The sequence below is a fragment of the Mustela putorius genome, unplaced genomic scaffold, assembly GCF_011764305.1.
Source record: "Mustela putorius furo isolate JIRA1106 unplaced genomic scaffold, ASM1176430v1.1 tig00003853_pilon_pilon_pilon, whole genome shotgun sequence".
Lineage (NCBI taxonomy): Eukaryota > Metazoa > Chordata > Mammalia > Carnivora > Mustelidae > Mustela > Mustela putorius.
In genome coordinates, this window is record NW_025422005.1 from 69922827 (window position 1) to 69948112 (window position 25286).

At 41.1% G+C, this 25286-nt stretch overlaps 1 protein-coding gene across 1 annotated transcript; it reads right to left on the minus strand.

Annotated features, from left to right (window-relative positions):
* Window positions 1-237: 237 nt before the first annotated feature.
* LOC123387276 lies at window positions 238-24239 on the minus strand. Its single transcript, XM_045063435.1, has 4 exons — window positions 24170-24239; window positions 23022-23176; window positions 18290-18574; window positions 238-668 (listed from the first exon to the last, which is right to left on the minus strand). The coding sequence occupies exons 1-4, from the start codon at window positions 24237-24239 to the stop codon at window positions 429-431; spliced, it is 750 nt and encodes a 249-aa protein (XP_044919370.1). The 3' UTR covers window positions 238-428.
* Window positions 24240-25286: the final 1047 nt, after the last annotated feature.

A 25286-nucleotide genomic window follows, 5' to 3' on the forward strand; every position in this document is an offset into this window, starting at 1 on the left:
GGAAAGGTTTTAGCTCTTCATATCTATTTTGTGGTCATTTTCAAAACCAAATGACTAAAAGGTAGGAGTTTCAAGCTCCATTCACTTCTGGAGAAAAAAAAAAAAAAGAGTTCTATATACTTTAGATCTTCATTTTTAACAACAAAGTCCTGGATTTTGAATGGAGGTATTTTTATCCCCAGGAAATAATCTTCTTCAGAAAAAAAAAATAGCTGGAAAAAAAACTAGTTATATTGGTATGTGTTTAAGCCTTTATATTGAGAAGGGAGATTATTAGCATAGTGGTTTGAGAAAATAAGTAGGATTCCTGTTTAATGAAACCCATTTTCATTACTGCCGGTCTTCGTGACTAGATAGCCGAAGGCAGGGAGGATGCAGGCACTGGGGGTGAACAGAGCTGTTCTAGAGGCTGAGAGAAAGGGGACTGATCACCCTGAAGTCACAGGAGACAAAGTGAGAAGCTGGCGGCATGACGTGTGAGAGCACAGGACCTGCAGAGCTGTGAAGAGGAACTCTGAGAAGACAACGTGAGAAAGGGATGGGCCACAACAGGTGTCCGCCGTCCGTGTGACACCTGGATAGAAGCTGTTCTGAGTCACGTTGCTGAGGAAGCCTCCGACGCTCTGTCCTTTCCGTGACTTCCTCACTAACGAACCCAACTGCATCACCTGTGAGAACGAAAACCATTAGATTTCATGCAGTAATATTCTCAGGAATTCATTTCACCTTGGAGCATCTCTAGTTTTACATCAGAGCTCAGAAACAAACAAAATAAAACTATGCTCGTTTAGCTTTCCCAAAGAAAGCACCAAACACAAAGGAATCATGAATTGTTAATGAGGGTGTATAGAGCCTTAAGTGTGGACATTTCATGTATGAAGGCCCCATTTAGGGAGTAGCCTTTGACCAGGGATGCAAAGCCTGAAGGTGAGATCTGGTTCATCCCCCAAGGAAGACATGTCATATCATCATGGCCCCGTCCACCCCACTGTAAAATAAAGAGTAAATAAATACACGTTTCCCATTTGGCAGGTAAGTATTAAAAGGTTTAATTCAATAACTGACATTGAGTTACTCGAATCAATGAGGTGATATGAAGGGGAAGTCTCATGAACTTTCATATCTGTGTATCATTCACGATCCCCCAATCATTAAGCAAGGTCTCTACAGAAGTATTTTTCCCATAAATCATTTTCTGAACATAAAGATAAAAACCCCAATGCCCTAGGAAGCGTAAGGAAGAACCACGCTATATAATTAGTTGACAGTGGAGTTGTGCTGGTCACTCCTCCAGCGCCAACACTGTCATCCAACCTCTAAAAACATTCAATCAAGTCATCCTATTGTTTACAAATCAGCTGCAATCCCAAATACTGCAAGGTTAGCCTGTTCTTCAAATAGCTACACTTCTGGCATAATTTCACAGCAACCTAGAAATACAGAGATTCAAGAGCTTTCCCAGTTGTTGCTAATCTTTCCACGTGAAATTATGCTGCTGTTCCTGTATTTTCTGCAACATTTGCTCTTTTTCAGGTGGGGTTGACAATTCTGAGGTCACACTGAGTTGTCAATGGCAAGCTGACGGTAGGACATGGCTGTTTGAGCTCAGTTACTAATAAGTGAACCCATGGAGTGCCATTTCATTAGGGAATGTATCATTAAAAGCATCACCTCCATGACTTACTCATTGTTCTTTGCCCAGTCTGGTCCCTGCCTTGAAGCCTTAAAAATAAAGAAACCACGCTAGCCTAGGGAAGGGCTGGGACCAGCTAATTAGTGGCCCCCTTCCTGCATATTCTCTTCTCTCTATGGCGCGGAAGAAGAGCGTAACTACAGTTATGAATGAATGTATTTGAAGAAAAGAAGGAGGAAGATAATGAACCAAATAAGAGAAATAAAATCAAGGATCAAGGACAACAGCAGCTTGGGGCCAGTGGTCCAGGATCAATAACTATATTGATGATATTTTGGTTGAATTTGTAAGTTGATGTTAGGGTTAAGCAGCCCATCTCTACCACTCAGCAGCTCAGGCAAGTTACCTGATGTCTCTAAACCTTACTTCCCGCACTGATAAACTAAGAGTAATCAAAATACATGTCTCAAATGAGACACTTAATGTGAAGAGCTTGATACAAATGCCTAAGTATTCCTATTAGTTTCAAAATTTGGCATCAACATCTCTAAATTGATTCAAACATTTCCTCCCTGGGGTCTACTGGAACATTCTACATTCCCCATCCCCTAATGACCTTGTTGTCCATTTGAGTCCAGGTCCCAAGAGAGAGTGTTTGTGCTCTCCAAACACTTCTTTCTTACAGTATTTTTTTAAATTAATTTATTTATTTTTAATTTATTTTCAGCATAACAGTATTCATTATTTTTTCACCACACCCAAAGCCCCATGCAATCTGTGCCCTCTCTAATACCCACCATCTGGTTCCCCCAACCTTCTGCCCCCCCACCACTTCAAACCCCTCAGATTGTTTTTCAGAGTCCATAGTCTCTCATGGTTCACCTCTCCTTCCAATTTCCCCCAACTCCCTTCTCCTCTCTAACTCCCCATGTCCTCCATGCTATTTGTTATGCTCCACAAATAAGTGAAACTGTATGACAATCTCACAGTACTTATTAATCCGTCTCATATCCTGTTCAAGATTATAAATATTGGGGACAGACAGAGCTGAAAACAAAGTCGCATCTTTCAAGATGGCTTACTAACAATATTATCTATGAGGCAAGGCAGTAAGGGATGATATGAAATAGAGAGAAACTTGACCTGGAAGAGCCTTCCTTTATTCTTCAGCACACACTTGTCAAGAACTTACGTATACCATGTGCTAAGACAGAGTGGTAAACAAGATATAGATTCATTACCATTGTGATAAATGTTTGCAATGCGTCATCGTCTTGAGGCCATAGGAGGTTCTCCTTGCGGAATGATATATTAGGCAACTATGGTTGTAATTAATGCTGCATAATAAACGAACCTCCAAACTTACTGACTTTCAACAACAACAAGCACTTCCTCCTCTCAGTCACAGGTCTGTGACAGTTCTGCTTCAGACTCGGTCAGCTGGGACCAGCTATAAGCCTCTGGTCAGATGCCTGTCTGCTCTGTGTGTCTCATTCTGGGGCCCATGGTGAAGAAACAACAACATCATAGAACTTGCTCTCCTTGGGATGAGGAGAGGAGCCCAAGGAATCAAGCCCAAACTCACAAGCATACTTAAGGCTTCTGCTAGGGTCATAGCCTCTAATAGTCCAATGGCATAAAGCAAGTCATACAACCAAGCCTAACATGGATAGAATGGGAAAAACACCTCCCCTACTCTAGTGATCTTGACAAAGAGTCTCTCCTTGAGCAAACATAAGCCAGGGTCCTCTGAACTCTCTCGTCAATTAGACCCTAACTCGTGAGCTTCCGTGTTCATCTCTGCCTTCTCCCATTTTGCAAGAATCCTGCTGAGTCAGTTTAATCAGAATCCCCCATCCTCCACTGATCACCCTCAATGTCTATCAATGTCTTCTGTCCCCCGTGATGTTTGATGACCAACCTTCTTCTCTAGCCCCCTCTCCATGTCTCTTGAGGAGATGGGGAGTACACTGCAATGGCTGTATGGATATGTTGGGAGACTTTTTCCTATTCCTACAGAGAATTCTCTAAGGCCTAAAAAGCTATATAAGACAATATGAGCACATGTTACAAATGGTAGCACTTATTCTCCTTAATTGAAATGTATGAGTACTGTGGAACAAGGGTAAAAGTAGGATTTGTCTATCTATCATTGTGACAAATGGACAGTTTATCGCCTTGCATTTGCTCATCACTGCAGGAAAAGGGTATAAGTTCAGAAAAATCTATTTCCCACAGAGCAATTATCAATTTTAATATTAAACTTTAAAATGATTTTTAATTTATCAGCTGGCCCCTGAATTCAGGGTTGGAACTGTCAGACCTTGGATCTGAGGTCGATGGTGGTTCATATCCAAAGTCCATAGATAATGAACATTCTGTAAATCTGTAGGTGTAGTTCTTTTTCTTCCCTCTCATTGTAAATTAATTGATTTTTTTTTTTTTTTTTTTTTTTGTCATTAGGGAGATAATCAACTGCTCCACTTTCCTCTCTGTCTCCTTCACCTCTTTTTTGGTTCAAACACAAAGCAAAACATTCCCCAATACAACCCAATTTTAATTAAAGCTACCCTGGTCCCTGGAAAAGCTGTGTCCTCCTGCTTCACTGAGACTTTAAAGTTTCCTGCTTTGATGCACTGTTGAAAGTGCAATAAAACAGGGGTGAGCGGCTTTAAAGCGAGAGGTCAAAAAAGCACTTGTCTCCTTTTGCCCTTCACTCTCTTGGCAGGGGAAACTTTTGCTGGTCCACAGTTCAGTGTCCAAGAGAAAATTTGCATTCAGGAAGACCACAGACCAAAGTCAAATCATGCTCACCAGATCTCACCCGTGGGAAGTGGAGGCCGCCACCATCCTGCGTGGCCCTGACTTGATGCACAGAAATGGAAGTGTTTGAGGAGGGCAAGCAGCCCCTGGGATCCATAACGGTGCATTTTAGATTGCGGTTAACAAAACTTAACTTTCTACCCACCATGCTTAAAAACCACCCAGGCCTGTTCCAGCTTTAAGATACATAACAAAGCGACAGAAATTCTCTTCCTTAATCAGGTGAGCTGACTGAGAAATCAATATAGTATATTAATTCCTAGTCTTGCGCGTAACTTCGGAAAATCTAAATATACCATGACTTCTTTTCTCCCCCCCACCTTTGAGAATTGCTCTAATATCTCTAAAAGCCCATTACACCGTGGGAGAACTGAACAAAGTAATTAGTAGATTATTGTCAAGATTAGTGAATCCAAAGGTAAGCTCCTTATCACAGCTATCTTCTTTGGCAAAAAATATTCTTATCATTTTATATGGAAATGAGGACAACCAACCACACAAATAAATTGTGGGTATAATTTTCTCCCCAATTTAATGGAAGTTAATGGGCCTAAAGCTCCATGAAGGTAAGTGCGGCGTCTGCTACAGTCACGGCATCATCTCAGACACTTTGCACACGGCCTGGCGCTGGAGAGCCATCAAAATCCAACAGGAACACACAGATCAATATTTAAGTGTATAATACATGAATGAATATGTAAATGACTGCTAAGCCAGCACAAGACTGTTTAATAACATAAAATAACCTAAATCAGAAGAAAGAAGAGAAAACCTGGCTGTCTGGTAAAAGGTGTGATACTCCCCCGTGCCCCCCCCAAGGAAACATTTCAAGACCCCTTTTTCCACTCCCAGGGAAAGAAAAGATCTGCGCCAGCAACACAGCAGAGGCCAGAAGCCCCACAGAGTATGCAGACCTGACAGAGGAGAGAAAATTGAGGCGAGGAAATAGAGTTCATTTTTGAGCTTTAAAGTAGTTATTATAAGCAATAGGGAAGAAATAATTATTTCTTAAATGATAAGCGCTACCTGGACAATGTGACAATCTTCTATGTAAATGCAACCTTGTGAAATGTGGCTATTTGGTGGGGACACGGGTCTCCTGCTCTGGATGCCTTGAGTCTGCCAGTGGGAAAAATAATTTTAAGAGTCAAAACACATCAAGCAAGAAGCTGTTGGTTGCTGCTCTCATTTTCCCAAAGAGTGTGATGGAAGGACCACTTGGCTCTCTTTGGAGGACAATAACATCAACAATCTTTTTTAAATGATTCTTATTCCCTTTATGCAAAACTAAAGAGGAAAGCCTTTTCCACCTCATGACTTTCAGTGGCATGTTTTAGTTTGTGATTTTATTTTTCTTTTTGATAACTTACAACCTCTTCGATTACAGAAAGAGAAAAGAAGCAAGAGATAGCATCACGAACAGGACTCTGGCAGCCTTGGAAATTAGAACCCGGCCTTCTCTTCCTGAGCATAACATTCAGAATCCTGCCTTTCAACTGGCTCCTCTCATCTACCCATCCCCAGCCCACGATTTCCTTTCAGCACCTACAGAACACCTACAAAGAGGATGAGAAAAAAATCGTCTCTTTCTCTTGATATGTCTTTCCAGCTTTGCCCCCCACCCCCCACCCCCAGCTTTGCACCAGTTCGAAGAAGCTGTTGGAGCAGGCAGAAGCTATCAGCAACCTCTGTTCAGCCGACCTGAAGCAGAGAGGAGTCCCAGCAAAAACAGGCAGAACCGGTATAGCAGATCCAAGGACTGGACTATTTTCTCGTGGAACCTACTGAGTCTTGTTGACCAGACTTTTAGTCCCCAATAGAGTTGACTTGAGGCTTTGTTGTAACACGTGATGACCCTTAAGCACCGAACAGTCGGAGCTGATGATCATGAAAGAATGGTCTCCACGAGGCCATGTGGAAATTGCCAAATAGTTTCCCATCCACATCAGAACCAAAGATCTGGAAATGGACCTTCATTCCTGACAGGGTTTCTTATAATTAAGTATGAACGGCCTTAAAAGTAAATACTAACTCTTCATTTTAAAAACGTCCAAGGCAACTAAAGATCTACAGAAGAACCCAGGGCCAATGGGAGCCCCAGAATCCACAAGACCTAAGGAACCCTGATTAATATGGAAAAAAGGCTTTTGAGCAGTTCTTGAAATAATCCACTAATATGTAACTATAGAAATGGACGTATGTGCAGATAGATAGACAGATGATAAATAGATAGATGATATAAGATAGATTTTATTCCATTCTCAATCCCAGAGAGTTATCATTCTTAGGGAGTAGGCTTAGCAGGAAGACCAAGTTTGTTTCCTTTGCCTTCAACTGCTTCATGTCAGCTCATAAATGTACAAATCAGTCAAATATCTAAACTAACAGCATTTCATCAGTCTTACTTTGCCCTTAATAATTCATCCCTCTTATGTTTACTCTATTACTTCTGCAGCATAAATATGCATGAAACGCGGCTGTGTATGTTCAAGCACTTTCATGGATAGACTAACAGCGGGGGACTTTTGACCTTGGTCTGAAGAGAGAAAAGTTACTGCAATAACTAACGACAGAAATGACAGTCTCATACTTTAAATTAAAGAGGAAAGGGAGAAAACATCCCCAAGAGAGACTTCCTTAACAGCAATGTAGATTTCAGCCTAAGAGGTGCTTTTTGTAAATTACATTTGAAAACAGTTGCTTTTCCTGCACCAGGTTTAACAAGGATAATACCTAACCTCTTGCCGAAAATCTCACAGAAGATGTTGTGAGAAATAATAAAAGAATGTCTGTGGAGGCTATGAGCTACCTGGAATAAAGAGGCTAGTAAATACACGGTCTTCTTATTAATTCTAGTAAATATCATTCTAGGAGGGGGGAAAAAAAAGCCCACAATAAAAGTGGGATTTGGGTGAAATCTACTAACTCCTAATCCAATTATTTCTGATGTTTTGATCATTTTTTCTGACTCCCTTAAATGTGTAAGGAGTGTATATTATGTATTTAACATCATATTTTCTCATTGTTCAGACTTTCCTCCTACCCCATAGCTTGGCAAATAATGCCAGGTATTAAGAAGGACTGTGGATTGCTGGCAACTCAGTTTCTCCACTGCAATGAAGACACTATAAAAACATGGACTTGTTGCCTTTGTTGTGTATCACATGTTTTCAATCTCAAAGGGATTTTTCCAGATGTTTCAGCCAGCTTTGTTGGTGTGTTTGAAAATGCTGGTCTGTTCATTGAGTCCATTTCCCCTAAAATATACAAACTCAGATGCTCAGGCTGAATTGAACTCAATCATCCTTCTTTCCCATCTCTCAATGAAGGGTTCTGTTCTGTCATTAGGTGAAAGGGAGAACAATACCTTCAAGATCTCATTGGCAGATATAATATTATGAGAAACTTGACACAGATTTATGTACTAGCTTGTAATGGCACAATTAGGATCTTTATCTGTGCAGGGGAACGTAGGCCAAAACGCATTTTTCATTTTCTGAACAAGTACCAACCAAACTTGGAAGTCCGTTGAAGCTAAAGGAGAAAGACACAGGGCGCAGTGATAAGGTTCACTTGGTGATGCTTTTCCTGGACACAGAGAAGGACAGACCCAGAAAATGACATTTGTCCTAGCAGCGATTCAAAAACTGTCCTGCAGGTATTACTTATGTTGGGAGGGTCACAATTAACATACCAGATGAGCAAAGAAAAAGAGACTTCTTTATTTTCTTCAAGTAATAGAATCTTTTTATAACCTCTCACCCTTCTGGGAAGCTGATGGGGGTGAAGGGTGGGAAGCAATAGGCTTTGACTTTAAATTTGCCTATTAAAGATGTTTCAGCTCCTTCGGTTCCATAGTTTCTTTGGGATAATTTTTCAGCTGACTCTAAGTTCACTCCCTAATGAAACTGTTTCACTCTTTCCTCTCTTGCTTCATCAAATGGTGTTGGCATATAGGGGACAAGTTACAGCCCTCGTGGTCTGGGGATGGAGAAGCCCTGGGTTTCATGGCAGATATCAACAATAGGCTGACTAACCTAGTGTTTGAGTGTGTCATGGTTGGATATCCTATTGGGTTCACCTTTGAAATGAACAGCTGTGAGCTGCAAAATTCTTGGAGACCTAGGACATCTTCCTTGATGACTGATTCCCAAATTGAGTCTCACTAGCCAAACTTGAAGCTACACTGAGGTCTGTGACATACATTTGGTGATCTCCTGGGTCCAGACCAGTCACTCAGAATAGGTTTCACCATTTGTTTCATTACCCCCAACTTTTCTCCTTCTGCCACCTCATAGGGCAGTAGGCACAATCTATTTTCTCTTCCTCCTTAACCAGCACATCCCTCTCATCATTGATTTAGTAAGCTCAGGCTGCTATAACAAATTATCATTGACTGGTGGCTAAGACAACAAATATTTATTTCGCACAGCTCTGAAGGCTAGGAAGTCCAATAGCATGGTGATGGCTGATCTGGTTCCTGGTGAGAGCCCTCTTCCTGGTTTGCAGACAGCCATTGTCTCATCGTGTCTTCATATGGCAGAGAGAGAGAGAGGAAGCAAACTCTCTCATGGCTTCTTATAAGGACACTCATTCCATCATCAAGGCCTCTCAAAGGCCTCTTCTCTTCTCCAAATACCGCCACATTAGGGATTAGGGTTTCAACATAGGAACTGGGTTGGGGGTGGGGCAGCATATGCATTCTATCCTCAGCAATCATAGTTTGATTTTTTTGTTCTGGGTCGTACATCCGAACCCACACATTCCCAGGGATCATCTGATTCATGCTCAGCCTTGGCAGTGGAAGACTTCAAGGGAACAAGATTTAAGAGGCAATAAAACACGTAGTCTAATATTTTTGCAATATTACCCTATTACAAAGGAGCAAAATTGGAAGACTTTTTTTAAAAGGTGCAATTAAGAAATTAGCAGTATCTGTATGTGTGAAAAAGTGTATATGCACATGCATGTGGGTGTGAATGGTCTTCCATGTGTGAGTATATACAACATGAGGAATGGGTCTGTAAAGACTCATAGGGAATGCAGTAATCGCAGCCTATGAGGGCAAGACCCTTTTGAATTATTCCAACCTTCACCATGTCAGAACTTACAGAGTATTTCATCACCTGCCATAGGTAATGGTGCTTTGAAAATAGACATGAGCTGTCAGCCCAAAACACACTCCCCTCTAGGAACCTGAATATTTCCTCCAGGAGGTATCAGGGAAATGTCAAATCATTTGAGACTGCCTTTCCAACCCCAGCTGGCCCTGACCTGGGATAAAATGCATGTTTCCTGAAAACACCTCATAATTTAGACTCTGTGACAAAGGTCCCTTCTGGATTTTCCACACAATATTTATTCTGCTCTTTCAGACTTCCTCATGGAAAATAGACATAGTGCTTCTGCTCCATTCTATGGATTAAGCCGATGTTTGAACAATCTTTTGTTTTCCCTCTGGAATAAAGTAACTCTATGTTTCTCTCCCAAATAGTATCCCAGAAGTTATTTTGAAATAGACTCAACCTTATGATGAAAGAAGGCAAGTAAAGAGGAAGTCAAGTAGATGAAATTTCTAAGGGGAAAGTCCATCTGGTAAATAATTATTTGCCATAAACTCTGGAGGAGTAAGTTGACCTAACATGGTAATCATCACACCTCACTTATAACCAATCTCTTTTTATAGCCAAGAGTGTAGTGTGTTGGCAGCTTTTAGCTATTCACATATTATTTATGAGTTTTATCCACATAAAATTTGCAGGTAATCTGCTTTCCTCATAACCTTTCTATTGCTGATAATTGAGACATGAAGTGTAATTGAATTAAACTTTATTGATTCAGGCATTAATTTTTTTTGGGGGGGGGTCAGGAATAATATAATTCTAAATAAATTAGTTTATTCTAAACTTTGCTAGAAAAATCCTGGGATTAAAGTTACTCTTCTAAGTAGTGTTGTACAAAAAGCCATGATTTGGGAAGTTAGAACTAGTTTCAAACCCTGACTCACTGTGAACTTTCTATTTTAGGAGAAGTTATTTTCAGCCTTATAATGGAAATAATACTACTCTATCATGGAAATAATACTACTCACAGGAAGATTAAGAGGACTAAGTGAAATTAAGCTGTAGTAACTAACAGGCCTTTCTTGTCATGTTTAGAACACTCTTTCTCTCTATTTGAAAACCAAATCTAACATCAGCAGTTTAACATGTATCTAGCGGGGAGAAAAGCCACAGCCAGATAAAGAAATTTTCCTCCAGGTCCTGCTGCATGATTGTGTTTCTTCCTTGGACTTGAGCTGAGTCACTTATATAATAAACATTATAAGTATCATAGCATAAGAGTCAACATAAAGAGGATGGTAGATGATAAAGAAAAACCAAGAGCCGACCCCAAAGGACAAAGCTACTGGAACACGGGTGCTCTGCACTGTCACCCCTGTGACACTATCAACAGACATGCCCCTGTGCTCAGTTTGCCTTGTAAACGGAGCAAATGTTGAGCACTCAGCTAGATAAGATGGATATAGCGATGAACAAGACAGCCCTTGCACTCAAACTGCTTATCTTCAAGTTGGGGATCAGGAAGTAATCCTGCAATTCTAGTTTGGCATAGTAACTGCTGGTCAAAGGGTAAGGACTGGGTGCCATGAAGGAGGGTCTCTCAGAGGAAGCGGTACCCATCCTGCAGAACAGGGATATTCCTAAAGCCACCAATGCCAGTTCATACATGAGGAAATCACCTACCTTGTTTTCTGTATAATTGGATTTAAGATTTCTGCTGCTGTCATATTCTCTTTCTCTCCCTTAGATAATTTTATGCTGCATATAATCTTATTTTTAGTTCTGAAGCACAGTTTATTTACTTTCTCAATTTTTCTCAATTGCATGTGAAATTAGTTATTAACTACTAGTTATTTAGTTGAATTCTTCAGGAGTCCTTGGATCCTGAGTTCACATTCATCTGAGTGTAGGCTATAGAAGCTGCTAGTATGGTAACGTAACATCGTGTACGTTTTATAGCATCAAGCACATGCCATTTTTAATTTGTTCAAAAATATGTGCACCTCTATCTTGTAACGCTTATATCATTTGTACTTCTATAGAGAAAAAGAAAACATGTTTGTTTGTTTATCTGGAGTCTTTTTGATAGAATTTATAGAAACCTAATTCAAATTAGCTTAAACAAAAAAAAAGAGAATTTTTCAAATTTTCAAAGATTGCTAGAGTCAGGTCCGCAGACATTGTCGTCAGTGATCCTTCTCTTTCTCTTCCTCCTTTCATCCACCCATCTCTTGGTTCTAATTTCTTTTTGTACTTGGCAAGTTCTTTGGACCCGGTAGCAAAAATAGTCCCAGCAAATTAAATCAAAGCTCTTGTCATCTTTAAGGCTTATTGCAAAGAGACTGGCTTCTTCCCTAACAAATTCAGCCCTTTGTGAGGATGACTGTGGTTGGCTAAGTATGGGTCATGTGCCCACTTCTGGACCAATCACAAGAGCAGAGAGGAGTAACCTGATTAACCCAGATTGAGTCACATGCCCATCATCATCGCAGAGGAGGCAACAGCGAGCGATCAATATTTTCACCAGGTTGGAAGGGACAACTGGTGGAAAAAAAAAAAAAAGATGCTGAACAGACAACATAATGATCTATAATAACATGAAACAATCAAGCACACAGCGTTTTTGACCTAAGCAAGGAGAGTGAGTGGGTGAGGCGATATTGCTGGTTCGCCTTGCAAGAGCATCACCTCTGCTAAAGAATGAGTGAGAATTATCCCTAGAACCTATCTATACTTACAATTTTATTGAACCCCTCAAAAGTTAAACCCAAACCACAAGCTTGTGGTGAAATAGAAAACTTTAACTCTCTAGAAAAATGACAGAAAATTCAGAGAAATCTCACTTGGAAAACATCACTAAGAACACACATGGGCATGGAGTGGAGCTAAGAGGCAAGTTAAGCGCTCTGACACAAAAACCCAATGCATTTGTGGGAATTTCTCAACTGGTCACTTAAATAACCAGATACTAAGCCTTGATGGGAAGTCTACATTTTAAAGCAACTGTGAGCAAGTTAAGACAGTTCCAAATTGGACAATGGTGATTTACAGAATTTAAATACTGTCAAAGATTAGAAAAATATGGATTATTTAACAGATGAAAAACAAGAAAGTGATTCCTTCATTCTCTTTTTGATTTCCCCAGAGCCCACGGAATAGATTAATTGTAAAAAGACGCTTTTAGCAGCCATCAAAAACACAAAGCTGCTCTGTGATATGAATTGTGCTAGGGGCTGAGGCATTGTCTTGTCCTCAAGGGAGTCATTGTTTTGTGGGAAAGAAAGCCCCTTCAGTAGACTATTAAAATACAATGTTCTACATAGAAGTTTGTAAAAGGTGCTATTCTAACACGTAGTGTGAATTTAAGAGGTCACACCTGCAACTCTTCCAATAATTACGTTCCTCCATGTTGCCTGAAATCCACCATCAGAAGTGGATTCATCTGGGGTAGAAGATAGCTCTTTTAAATTTTCAATAGCCCAGGTAAGAATATCACTTAATCAGGATCTTCAGTTGTTCATGCTTCGTGTGAATTAATCAATCAGATCATTCCTGCTAATAAGTACCTCAAATCAATAAATTCGGGAAGTTGGTTTTGGGTTTTGGGATGGGAGGGTTTGTGCTTGAAGATCAAAGATAATGAAAGAAGGAAATATTGGATATGCAGGACTAGAGAACCCTGATAACCAGACTTCCTCTGAGAGACCAGTTAAGTCTCAAGCTGGCCCTAGATAGCTGTGTTTACTCCTTCAATACACTGATGCATTCTATGAGGACATTTTAGGAATTCTTAACTGCTATAGGTTGGACAATTGAGTAATGATGTCTTTTTCGGCTGGCCCTAAGCTCATCAGGAAGAAATGAAGTACATTGGCCCCAGCACACCTCCTGTCTCCCTAGCTAAGGTACCAGGTATCTGGGTCCTAAAGGTTTGGAGGGAATTTTTCAGGTAGAGATGGACCCCAGCCAACAATCACTAACAGACTCTGCATAACCACTAAGACAATTACGCTGAATTTGTCTGAAGAAGGTAACTTCCGGTACCAGGTAGGACTTGGTTCCACAGGCCCTGAGAATGAGATTTGCAGGTTTTGAGAGAATGTGGGGACCTTAAACCACATGTGAGAAGACGTCACAGAGTTGGGCTGGGAGCACCACAGTGAAGCACTGTGGACTCAGGACCAGGAGTTCCCTGCATCCTCTGGATCTGTGTGAATAGCAGGATTCCCATCCATCAGAATGAGGAAGGAAAGGAAACCATGAACAATAATGGATAGGTGACACCTCACCAGTCCTCATGAATAGGGATCAACCAGATTTAGTTTGATCTTCACAAAGAAATGAAGCAGTGTTTGTACACAGGATGGCATGGCGTCATCCCATGCTTATTACAGAGCCACCTAGAAGTTATTTCAGTAGGGGAGAAAGAAGATCAAAAGGAAAGGGAGTGAAAAGAAAGCATGGCATGAATAGTAGTTGACTCTCCAAAGTCTGTAATAAAACTTTATCAGTAATTGGCTTAGGAATAAGCATTTGACTTAATAGGACTAATGAAATGAAGGGAGACCTGATGGAAATTTCTGGAAAGGATTATTCATTCCAAAGAAAGAGACATTAAAAAGAGAGCAAGAGAGAGAGAGAGGGTTGGCCCTTCTCTGGACGTTGTACATTTAGATAAGTCTTCTGGAATGGCTGTGGCCATCTTGCCACCAAGCCAAGGACAGTCAACACACACAGGAGCCACACCTAAGAGAATGGCTGAGAAACAGAGCTGTATCCCGACCTTCTGAACCTCCTGGAGATGAGATGCTGTTCCTTGTTTTCTGCCACTTGCTGCCCAAAGCCTTTGATGTACATGATATGACTGTTTCAATAGGATCACCTTGCACTTAGCACAGTAAGTTCATTAGGCTTTGCCCAAGACAGTGTTTCACTCCACAGTGTGATGGTTCCTCTTGTCCCCACTTCTGCCCATTCTTCACACTTTGTCAAAGTGCCATCACTCTAAAACAATCCAATCAGACTCTATCCCTGCCTAAACACACCTACGGCCTTTCTGTTTTGTAGGGGGGAAACTGTCAAGTCTTCCATGACTCCATCCCACGCACTCAGCATTCCATTCAGGCCATTCCTGTTTTCCCCAAGACATTACCACTCTGTGTCTTTGGGACCATTTGTATGAATGTCATGCTGCCTGAGATGCCCTTCCCCATCTTTTCGGTCTAGAAATGCCCTTCCCATTCATATCTACCTGATTTTCCATTTCCTCTGTATTTCATAGCACCTGTGTCTTATCAACTGGGACCTTTTCATATATTTGCTTAAATGTACCTGTGCTCCCTAATTGCCTGTGTCCCCTTGAGACCGTCTCTGCCACCTCAGCACCAGGTTCAGTTCTGGACCCATAACAGGCTTTCAATTAGGGGATGAATAAGTGAATGAATGAACAAATGAGTTCAACTCCCCAGGACTTAGGAGAGTTAAGAACAAATTCTGTAGTAACTGGAGTCCTTCTGCTGAATAAACAACTACTTCCCACATCTCTTGAGGGTATCACAGCTAACCAGTTCTCTAATACTCACAGGCTGTACAGTGATTTATTCTACCACTGTAAGCTACATTCCTGATTACTGCTTATCCAAAGGGCTGGACCACTCTGGTGGGCACGACATTTTTATACCGTGTTTTAAGTGTGAATGTGAAAACCTGACTTCTACAGGGCTATTTGCAACGGTGGCTTAACACATGTATGGCACTGTGTTAAGAAATCTAAATTAGAAGCATGTCATGTAGCGACTCTGGGACCAAAACAAAGATCTTGTACCTTTTCAATGAACTAGCTCTTAAATATATTTATCTATTGATCAGACAGAAAGCATATATATATATATATACATATATATACACTATATATAATATATTCATATATATTTATATATTATGTGTGTTTATATATTTTAAATATGTATATATATTTTTATATATAAGTATTCTCAAAGAAGAAAAATGTTGCTGGGAAAATTTAGTCATATTTTTATGTAAGATGGTATAATTAATACCAATTATGCCTGCGTTAATCAGTATGAATATATGTGGAAAGAATAAATATGTATGGAAAGATGAAACAGGCAAGAACACAGAATAATGTACCTAGGCATCCTGTCGATGCCATGTTTCTCAACAACTCTGGTCAGCTGCTCTCCATTAGGACACAAACCATGGCGTTTGGGGTTTTGACAAAGCAACACTGGTCTCTGGCAGTCTGGAACACTGGCTGCCAATGGAGGCTTTCTCAGTGGCTGCCGACAATGGCCTGCGGGTAGCCTCAGAGCCTGGGAGACACCGAGAGCTAAATGCTTCCCGTATTTCATTTTCTAAATTTCATAGCCTGATAGCAGTCAGGCTGCAGGCATTGTATTCTGAAAGGATTATTGCCCTTCCAGAGAAGTTAAGTCACTCAGCTTTTGGCCCCTATGGCTTGGGACACCAACCGAGACGTAGCGCAATCACACAGCTGCAATCCGCTGTCTCTCCTGGCTTCCCGCGTGATGATATTCCCAACATCAGATCCCCTTCTATTATGTAGACACTTTGCCACCAACTCCCTTCTGCTTCTTTCAAGGCTTTTTCCATTTGCGTATTTACCTTATTTATCTTACCTTCACACTTCCCTGACCTGATTACCCTTAGACATAATCAGCTCCTCTTTTTTCCTTTATGTCTCAGTGGCTGCCGCTTGATATTATGGTGTTATTTTAATATCGTAACGGAAAATGATAAAGGCTAATCAATTACTTTGTATTATCTATTGTGCTCCATTGGGATTGATTTTCCTCTATGTAATCATGTCTGCAGCCATAAAAACAAAGATTAAAAAGGGGTTTCTTTCTATTTTTCATATTCAGAGGAGTCGTATCAGTGTCCCTGCCTCATCATGTCGCCGTGAAGAGAGCTACATGTCATCCAGAGGAGTGGAGCCCCTAGGAGGGGACAGAGCCATGGGCAAAACTCAGTGCTGGCCCTTGGACTTTGGCCTCTATCTTGTGGATTTATTTTCCCTAGTGCTCTTTAGAAAAATCTGGCATCACATTGATTATCTAATAAACGGCAATTCTGTGTTGGCTGCATGTATTTATTTGCATGTCATGAGAGGCTCGCACATTGTCACTTTGCCTTCTCCTCACCATGTAAACTGCTTAAAATCTCCCACGTCAAATAACCTAGAAACGTACAGCTAATGAATCTTCCCCAGTACCGCTGTGCCATTCACTCAAACTCCAGGGCCTGCCGAGGCTCCTAGTCCTCGAGAATAAATATACATTAGATGCAAGCAGGGTGTGCACAGATGCCAGGAGATAACACAAAGCAAGCCAAGCAGCTTGCCGGGGAGACCTGGGGAAGACTCCCTGTCTCTACAGCAGGGAGCTTCTCCGAGCCAGGAATCGGCTTCAGGGAGATGGGCTACGGGAGGCGGGGTCCTCGACTCACAAGCCTTCTGTGCACGGAGATGGAGGAGATGGACGGCACCCCCAGCCCCAGACCCGGTGGAGAAGGAGCTGCCCTGCCTGCAATCCCTGTGACCCAGTGGGTGACTGGCCATTTGTCTTTTGTTTGGTATTAAAAACCCACACGGAAACCTGCCTGTAGGAAAGCTATGTGACTCTACCATTCTGTCTGACCTCACTTTTATTGCTCTCATGTTCTGGACTATCCTTGCCCTCCTCTTGCTCCTAGACTGACCCTTTTCCCTGAAGTAAGCAAACAGCATACATTCTAAAATCATTCCAGGTTGGGGAGTCGGGGGGTGGGGGCTTGTGGGGTGAGCACCAGGGTTTATGACGCCAACATTCCCCTGCAGCATCCAGACACATCTCAGAGAAGGTGGGTATCTCCAGTGCAGCAACCAGGAGGCTCCCTGGGGGCCAAGTTCAGTGGGGCCACTCTGCCTCTCCTCTCCAGAGCCCCATGAGACTCGTCTCTCCGGGGAAATCACAGATTCTGACAGTTGCCACAGTTCAGACTCTGGACCTTTAGGGTGTGGTGTGAATCTTATTTTGCTCCTGTTTTTGTGAAAGCGTGTGTAGAGACAGTGTGCCTTGGGCCTGTGTGTTCTGGAAGGTGGCTCCGGGAGCTGTGTTCTGGTCCGCCCCTCCCTGAAGTTTCTGAGCTCTGCTTAGCCCTTCCCAGTCTCTGCTGCAGCTGCCTCACCCACAGAGTCCCGCGGGGCAGGGCCGGTGCCTCAGGAGCAAATGAAGCCTGAGGAAGGCCTGCCATGAAGCCGGCTCTCCTCACAACAAAGCCCCAAGCTTCTGTTGGTTCATTTGGTTAAAACAAAGTCTCCGACTGCCTCCCGCAGCACCCTCCCTTTGAGAGTTCATGCTCAGAGCCACCGAGTCATTTTTATTATAGAACAAACAGTGGCTTCAATAGGTTGTCTCCAAACGGTCATTATCTCCCGCTCCACCTCCACCTACCCCAAGTCTCCTGGGGTGGGGGGCAGGCCTCACAGCTGCTGCCAAGGCGTGCCCACTGCTCGCCTGTCCTCATAAATAAGCCCCAGGATTAGCAGACTGAGGGACCGGCTGCAGTGGGAGTGGTCGAATGATCTGGAACTCCTAAGAAAGCATTCCAAATGCTTCGCGGCACACTTAGCACTTGGAGAGGAGGGCGGCGGTAGGAATGGGGTCAGCTTTCTTCCTCGGGGAAATTACTCCAATAGATTCTTAAATTTATAGTCTGTGTTGTGATAATAAATAAAAATAAAATATACCTCCAAAGTCGGAGTCTCTTCGGCTGAAGAGGTCCTCGGGGGTTGGTCCCTCCACTGCTGTTCTCTGTTTTGACAGGAAACTGGAGAGTAGTTTTCCAGAAAACGCTCAGGGATGCGTGCCTCTGCTCGCCCTCGGCTTTGCCTCCCCGGGCTGCCTGCCTGCCACCAGCTTGCTTCCTCTGCAGAAACCGGTTCCTCTGCTGACACCCTGCCCCCCTCACCAGCCCCTGTCCACTCCCACCATGGTTTCTCCTTCTTTAGTCCTCTCCAGCCCCAGCAGAGAAGCTTTTCCCAAGCAAAAGAAGCTTCGCTCTGCTGCTAACACTGATGTCTAATAACAAAGCCTTGCTCAGTGCCCCTCAGCCTGTTACCCCTGCTGTCCCGCCCCCCGCGGCACCCCACTCCAATTTATACCTGTTTGCAGCACAGCCCAGAAAGGCAACATGCAAAATTAAGTTTTAAACACTTAAATCTAGGGTTCCAAGTTTGGGTGCAATTACACAATCTACATTCATCACATTGTGGAATAACCCAGTTTGTGTTCAGGTTTTGGAGTTGCACTCAGGTAGGTGTTTTTCCCTGTTTTCTGAAAAGAACTGTGATGCACTGAAGGGGAGACTTGTTATTCCCTAACACATCTGATGAGCTGTGCCCAAATATGAGGAAAGCTGACTATTTTTGAAATATAAACATCTGTCTTAATTTACTTGCTTCTGATTTAGGAGTCTAATTGCACTTGATATAACCTATTGTTGGATTCCCCCAGGGGTCTTGGAAAAAACTAGTGAAAACAATGTGGAATGGATTCCTTGTGTGAAATCCACAGACTTCTTTTTTTGCCCCCTCTTTTTTCTTTGCCTTGTATTAAATTAGAATTTATAACCCTCTGTAGCCCATGTGAAAAGCATTCCAAGTGATATGGCTGAAATTATCTTCTAAAACTAATTTCTCACGTGAAAATTGAACTAGCTGAACCTTTCTCATAAGCAGCTGACAGTTAAAGAATCTTCAGTGAGTCAATCTCAGTTTTGGAATATTCTTCACATTAAACATATTATTTGGGCAAATACACCAAGTCATTTATAAATAGCATTTTGAATGTGTGCGTGTGTGCGTGTGTGTATGTGAAGCTTGCTTTTGCGCTGATCTTAAATTTCAGGGTGCAGCATTAGAAAACATTCTCAGGGTACCTGCCACTGTTTTGTGTTGTAATCATAACAAAACTTGAAGTCCATCTCAGTAGATTTAAAAAACAAAACAAAACAAAAAATTGCCCATAATGTATTCATTAGTGGGGAAAATAACTCGCAATTATTTCCCTTAATAACAGTTAATATTTTTAGTGCTTAAAATGTGCAGGGTACTGTTCTTAGGACTTAATCAGCATCATCTCTTTGATCCTCACAATGACTTTTTAAGGTAGTCTTCTTAGCCTCCTTTTACAGGTAAGGAAACTGAAGAGGTTAAGAATCACGCTGGGGGTAAGGGGCAGTTGCTGACCCAAACTGCATATCACAGAAGCATTATGAAAACCGGAAGACCCAAAAAAGGGTGTTTGTTGTTGATGACTGTTTTGAACCTAGGCAGAATTTAGTGACTGGAGAATAGCTTATGTTTGAACAGTTAGAGAGGGTCCCAGAGGAAAGAGTTGGGTCTGCAAGGAAAGTAAACTTTTATGACTGTGTTGTTTCAGAAGACTTGGCAGCGCGGGTTACTCACAGCTCGCCTGTATCGCTCCGTTACTTAATCAGTATTATACAGCACCACTTAATCCTTTTTACGGCTTAGCTTGTCTTGTAATGTTGTTGTACTGCTGATAAACCCATTCGCAGAAATAATGTACCTGTAAAAAAATCGACACCACGCACGGTTTTTAAAGCAAGGACGCCTTATTTGTGAAAGTTTCCATTATATCACAGCATTCATTACAGCACAGATGCTAACAACAGGATTACCCAGTAAAGACTCGAGACAGATGAAACCGTATTTTAAAACAAATGTTTATTGCACTGCCCTGTGAGATTCTGGTGGCAGGGCATGAGTGAGTCCTCTTGAACCACAGGTCAAAAACACCCAGATTAAATTTTTATCATGACATACATCAAGTTCTTCCACCGTTAAAACCAGAGTAAAAAAAAAAAATTTATTTATTTTTTTTTTAAGTAGAAAAGCATCTTAGTCCTGAGAACTGACACAGCTTTTCTTTTTTTGGCTAAGAAAGGCAGAATGTATTATGACCTCCTGCATAAAGGTTTTTCACAGTCAAATGTCCAGAAAATGTGGCAGTTTTAATTTCACAAACACAGGCATGCTTAAACTGAAGAATTTTTAAGGACGCACTGTAGGGAAAAAAAGGGGAGGGCAACAAAAGCAGTCTGTGGATTTCACACAAGGAGTCCATTCCACAGAATCATTCTGCTTCCTCTGAGAATCAATTAGCAACTAAACAACTACCCCGGCTCTGTAATGATGCCTGGCTGTGGTATTTCCCCAAAATCACCTGGAGCAAGGTAAATGGCAGGAGAGCTTTGGTCACCAGGGAAAGCATGAAAGGATATACCACACCTTCATGAAGGTATTCAGGAAGAATCCATGAAAAAAGAGTAACTGTCTGAGGCTACATGGCAGCTGTTTCAAATAATAAAATATCATTTGCATCTCGGCTGAGGGTTTTGATTTTGTCGGCTGGTGATGTCCCATGCATTTTTCCTGAACTTATTGCTCATTTTTTCTTTTTTTGAGCTTAGCCAGTTATGATTAAACCATTGAGTAGGTACACTTGTTTGTTGCAGATCTACGTGAGACAGTAAAGCTTCATTTCAAATAGAGATGCCCAAGAGGAAAAAATTAGAAAGTGCTGTGCAAAGCTGTGAAACACTGACTGGCAATTTAAATTGGAATCAGACAATTCAGCATGAATGGGGAAAAAAGAAAACCCTCACATGCACTGTGCACAGTGGAGGGGGTGAGGGATGGTGAAATGGGTTTTATTTTTAGAAGATTTTGCTAAGTTCTTTATAAGCATCTCAATCTTTGTTAAAAAGAAACAGCAGATATGCACATTTTCCTTAGGGGAGCATTTTTTTTCCCCTATATAAAATTTTAGTAGTTGGCTGCCTAGAGTGCGGCTTTTTGTAACAGAATATACAAATTGTATTTTTTATGGTTCCTTATTTATAGGGAAACAGCCATTTTAATAAAATGATTCACTTAAATTATTTTACTGCTTTTCATTACAGATCTTCATTTTTTTTTCATTTGTTCTTGTCTTTCTCCTCTTTAAAATTAAGATGTTTGACTCTGCAATTAATCCCAAATGCATTTGATTTTGAGGTACTGTCTCCTTTCAAAAATCTTGTTAAAATATCTTTCTACAAATACGAATTTCAAAATCAATACAAGCCATTTGACTGATCATATAAGTCATCCTGGGACTGTGTTAAACGTTACTCAAGGCAAATATCTATTTCTTGGGAGTGGGGAGAGGCGATATAAACTTAGCACACAAAAAAAGAAAAAAACCACCCTCATCCCTTCCAAATTATAGGAGCAATATTGATACATGCTTAATGCATTTTTGCACAGTGGCAAGGCGACTGGTTTTTATTTGTTTTGTTGGAGGGATAAAGGTGGCTTTTGTTTTGTATTTGAAATACCATAACCTAAAGTTTATTCTATGACAGGGTTTTTCATATAGTATGTACCATGGTTTATCTTCAGTGGAGAAGGAGAAATATTGTATTCAACAATGTAACTAGTGTTAAAGAAAATTCTTAGAATTATATATCTGAACACCAGTAAATCCAGTTTAAAGCAACAGAGTTTACATTTGTGGAGATGAGGATGATAAAATGTATCATATTAAATGAATGCCTTTCTCATGCCTGTTAGCAACTTAGGAGCATTGTGACAGTCAACTGAATGTTTATGGCTCTTAAAAAAAGTAGACTGTGTCAATAAATATTACTTCTCATCTTATTTCAGATGCCAGATCAAAATCAATGTTAAACACAACTGATGTTGTTAATGTGAAATTAATCTGCTAAAAAAATTGAAACTAGGGATCTTAAATACTGAAAAATTCAAGAGAACATTCTCTTTGTTTTGAAAGTATTATATTGCTGAATATTCCATCTATTGCTTTGACAACATACAATGCACCTAAAGATTTGTTTAAAAAGTGAGCGATTCCAATTAGAAAATACAGGTAAAGATAAATGTTGCCTTTATTATAAATGCATAGTCTCCCAGAACATGTAGGTGAATGTAAAAACATACATAAACACACACCGGCACAGAGCCTCTCCTCTACCTAATTTGCTGAGTTAATGTTCCTTCTCAGAAAATATATACTTTGAATAAGATGGATTAAATATGTTGGTTGGATTTTAGAGTGCAATAAAATAATTACATTAAAGATGACCGTCTTTAAGGGGAAAATAACTATGTTGGGCTAATTTGTTATTATTACTCATTGCATTTAAAGAAACTTGGACCAGCGATCAAAGTGCATTTTGATTTGTTTGAAAATTGTAAATGACCCATTCCCAGATTTCCAACCCCATAAAGTTAGAACGCGGTCTGTGAGTACTCTGCGCTCTGATCAAGAAGGAAGGGGCTTCAGCTTCAAATGTCAATGCTGTAAACATGTTAAATCTGGAAAATATTTGCGAGGCAAGCAACCATGTGTAAAATTTACTGAACTTGTCATGAAAGGGCTGCAGCTGCAAACCTGCAGACTTCCCACTTCCATGAAGCCTCCAGATGTTGAGACGAGGAAGCGAGGTTTTCGTCTTGGCTTCCCAGCTGTTGCACCTCGGACTTGGTCTGCCTCTGTCCTCACCGCCAGTTTTTCCCCCAGGTAAAGGAGCAGCGACCAGTTAGTTCCTGCCGGGAAAGCAACTCCGGGGCTTCCTTCAGAAAGTGTTCCGTATCATTTACGACGACATTGCCAGCCCAGCATCCCACCGTAGATGAGGGTTTGCAATCTGTCCGGCTGCCCAGATAAACCGAGTTAGTTTAACAAAAGCTTCCAAAATGCGGAGGGAAAATCATCAGCTAATTATAAAATCAAGCAATTGTCATGTGCTACTGCCAACGACAATTGCCATTAAATTACACTTATGCATCATTTCACGAAAACTTTTTTAAAACCATGTTTGGTGCACATAACTAAAAACATCTTGGGATAAATTTAAAACTTTGCTTTACTATAGAAATGTAAAATCTGCCAGATATCATCATAAACAAAGACGATTTGATGAATTTTTAAAAATTACTAACACTTCTTTTAACACCACTACCATTATATGTAATATTTACAATATGCAATCTTCTTTTATAATGTAAAGTGTTTTTAAAATGAAATTTGCACTTAAATGCCAATATCCTCTCCTTCTGGCTTCTCACTTTATGACACTAACATAGGATCTCATTCACCAAGCCAATTGAAATTTTAATAAAAGAAAGCAGGAGTTTCTAATAAACTCCTGCAGTGAGCTGATAATACTAAACATCTTTAGCAGCATGGTGTTTTTTATTATTATTTTAGCTGTATATTAATATGCTAGTATTTGTAAACTCCCCAGTGCCGCTAGATTTATTTCAGAAGCCTTCACTACATTCTTCTATTGTGAAAAGTTTATCTGACAAAGAAAAATTCTTTTCCAGTGGTTTTCCACCCAACAACTCCATGACAGGAAAATATATGGTTGACAAATGGGTTGTGACTATTGCATTCAGTCCTGGAAGGAAGAGTGACGGATTTCACTTATGTGGTGCTGGTTCTGAGCTAACCAGGGAAACTGACATAATCCACTACAGTAAAGGGAAGCACTATTGGGGCTTTTGTTCGTGATTTAACAAGATATACTGGCCTACCTCTCACACCGCCATACCTCCCAGATAACCCTGTGTTCTCTTCCATCTCCTCAATACCTCCAACCCGCATTTTCCCACCCCGGCTTCCCAACTAGACCACCATCACTCTTCTACTCAAGCAGTATGGACTGTGGCTGCAGAGAGAGTCCACTGAAAACATAATATACAAGGATCCGTGTTTACAATGTAGTTTGGAGTATGGAATTCAAATAAAACCATGGGGGATATTCTTTTATGCTGCTGGGTATGACGCGGAACTGTTACTATCAATGGGCAATGAAATCCAGCATATATTGTATGTAATAAGGGTCAACATTTAGACCGTGTTTATGGTGTGTCAGGCACTGTTCTGGGCACTTTACGTGTATGGAGCCTACTTGATCCTTCCCACGCTCCTGGACGGCAGATACCATTACTGTCCCTACCTGATAGATAATGAAGCTAAGATGCAAGAAGGCGACTTGCCAATGTCATGCAGTTAGAAGGACAGCACAAGATTTAAACTCAAGAAGTCTAGGCAGAGGGTCCCGCTGTCCATCACTCTGCCTCTCTAAACTACATGGTATTCAGATCAAGACTGTTTCAACAATTAGTTTTCATTGAGGCCTCTCCTATGGATCACACCCGTTCCACCGCTTTGTCACCCACAGGCCCTAAGTAAGCAGGGTATCTCTGGTTTTCTTAATCTTAAGTTTAGGAAGGGAAACGAATCCTCTTACCCTCCATCAATACTACTCCTTCCAATCCCATTAAGTAAAAAGAGTTAAAAAAAAATATATATATATACAAAACAAATATATATATCTATTTGTTATGGGTTTTTTTTGTTTGTTTGTTTTGTTTTGTTTTGTTTTGTTTTTTTAATGCAAAGCTGAAAGAAACACAGGAGCAGCCCAGGCTCTGGCCATTATGGGCCTCATGAGTTCAGGATAAAGCCCAAAGATGCATGACTTGAGAAGCAGGGCATCCTTGCACAAAATATTACAAGTTACCTTTTCCTTGAGGCTGTCAGAGCCCAGGTAGAAGGCTTGGGGAGAAGGTGGCTTGGTGAGAGGCCCCACCATTTTCAGGGAGCATCTCACACAGAGCTGGGCTGGTCTAAGGTGGAAGAAAATAT

Excerpts from the sequence above, each read along its gene's own strand:
- LOC123387276 (XM_045063435.1), bottom strand. The coding sequence starts at position 24,239 with ATGCGGGTTGGAGGTATTGAGGAGATGGAAGAGAACACAGGGTTATCT. Across the intron at positions 23,177-24,169 it reads GAGGTATGGCGGTGTGAGAG|GAACTAACTGGTCGCTGCTC; the intron begins GTAGGCCAGTAT and ends CTTTCCCGGCAG. Across the intron at positions 669-18,289 it reads AAGAGACTCCGACTTTGGAG|GTGATGCAGTTGGGTTCGTT; the intron begins GTATATTTTATT and ends TCGTTCTCACAG.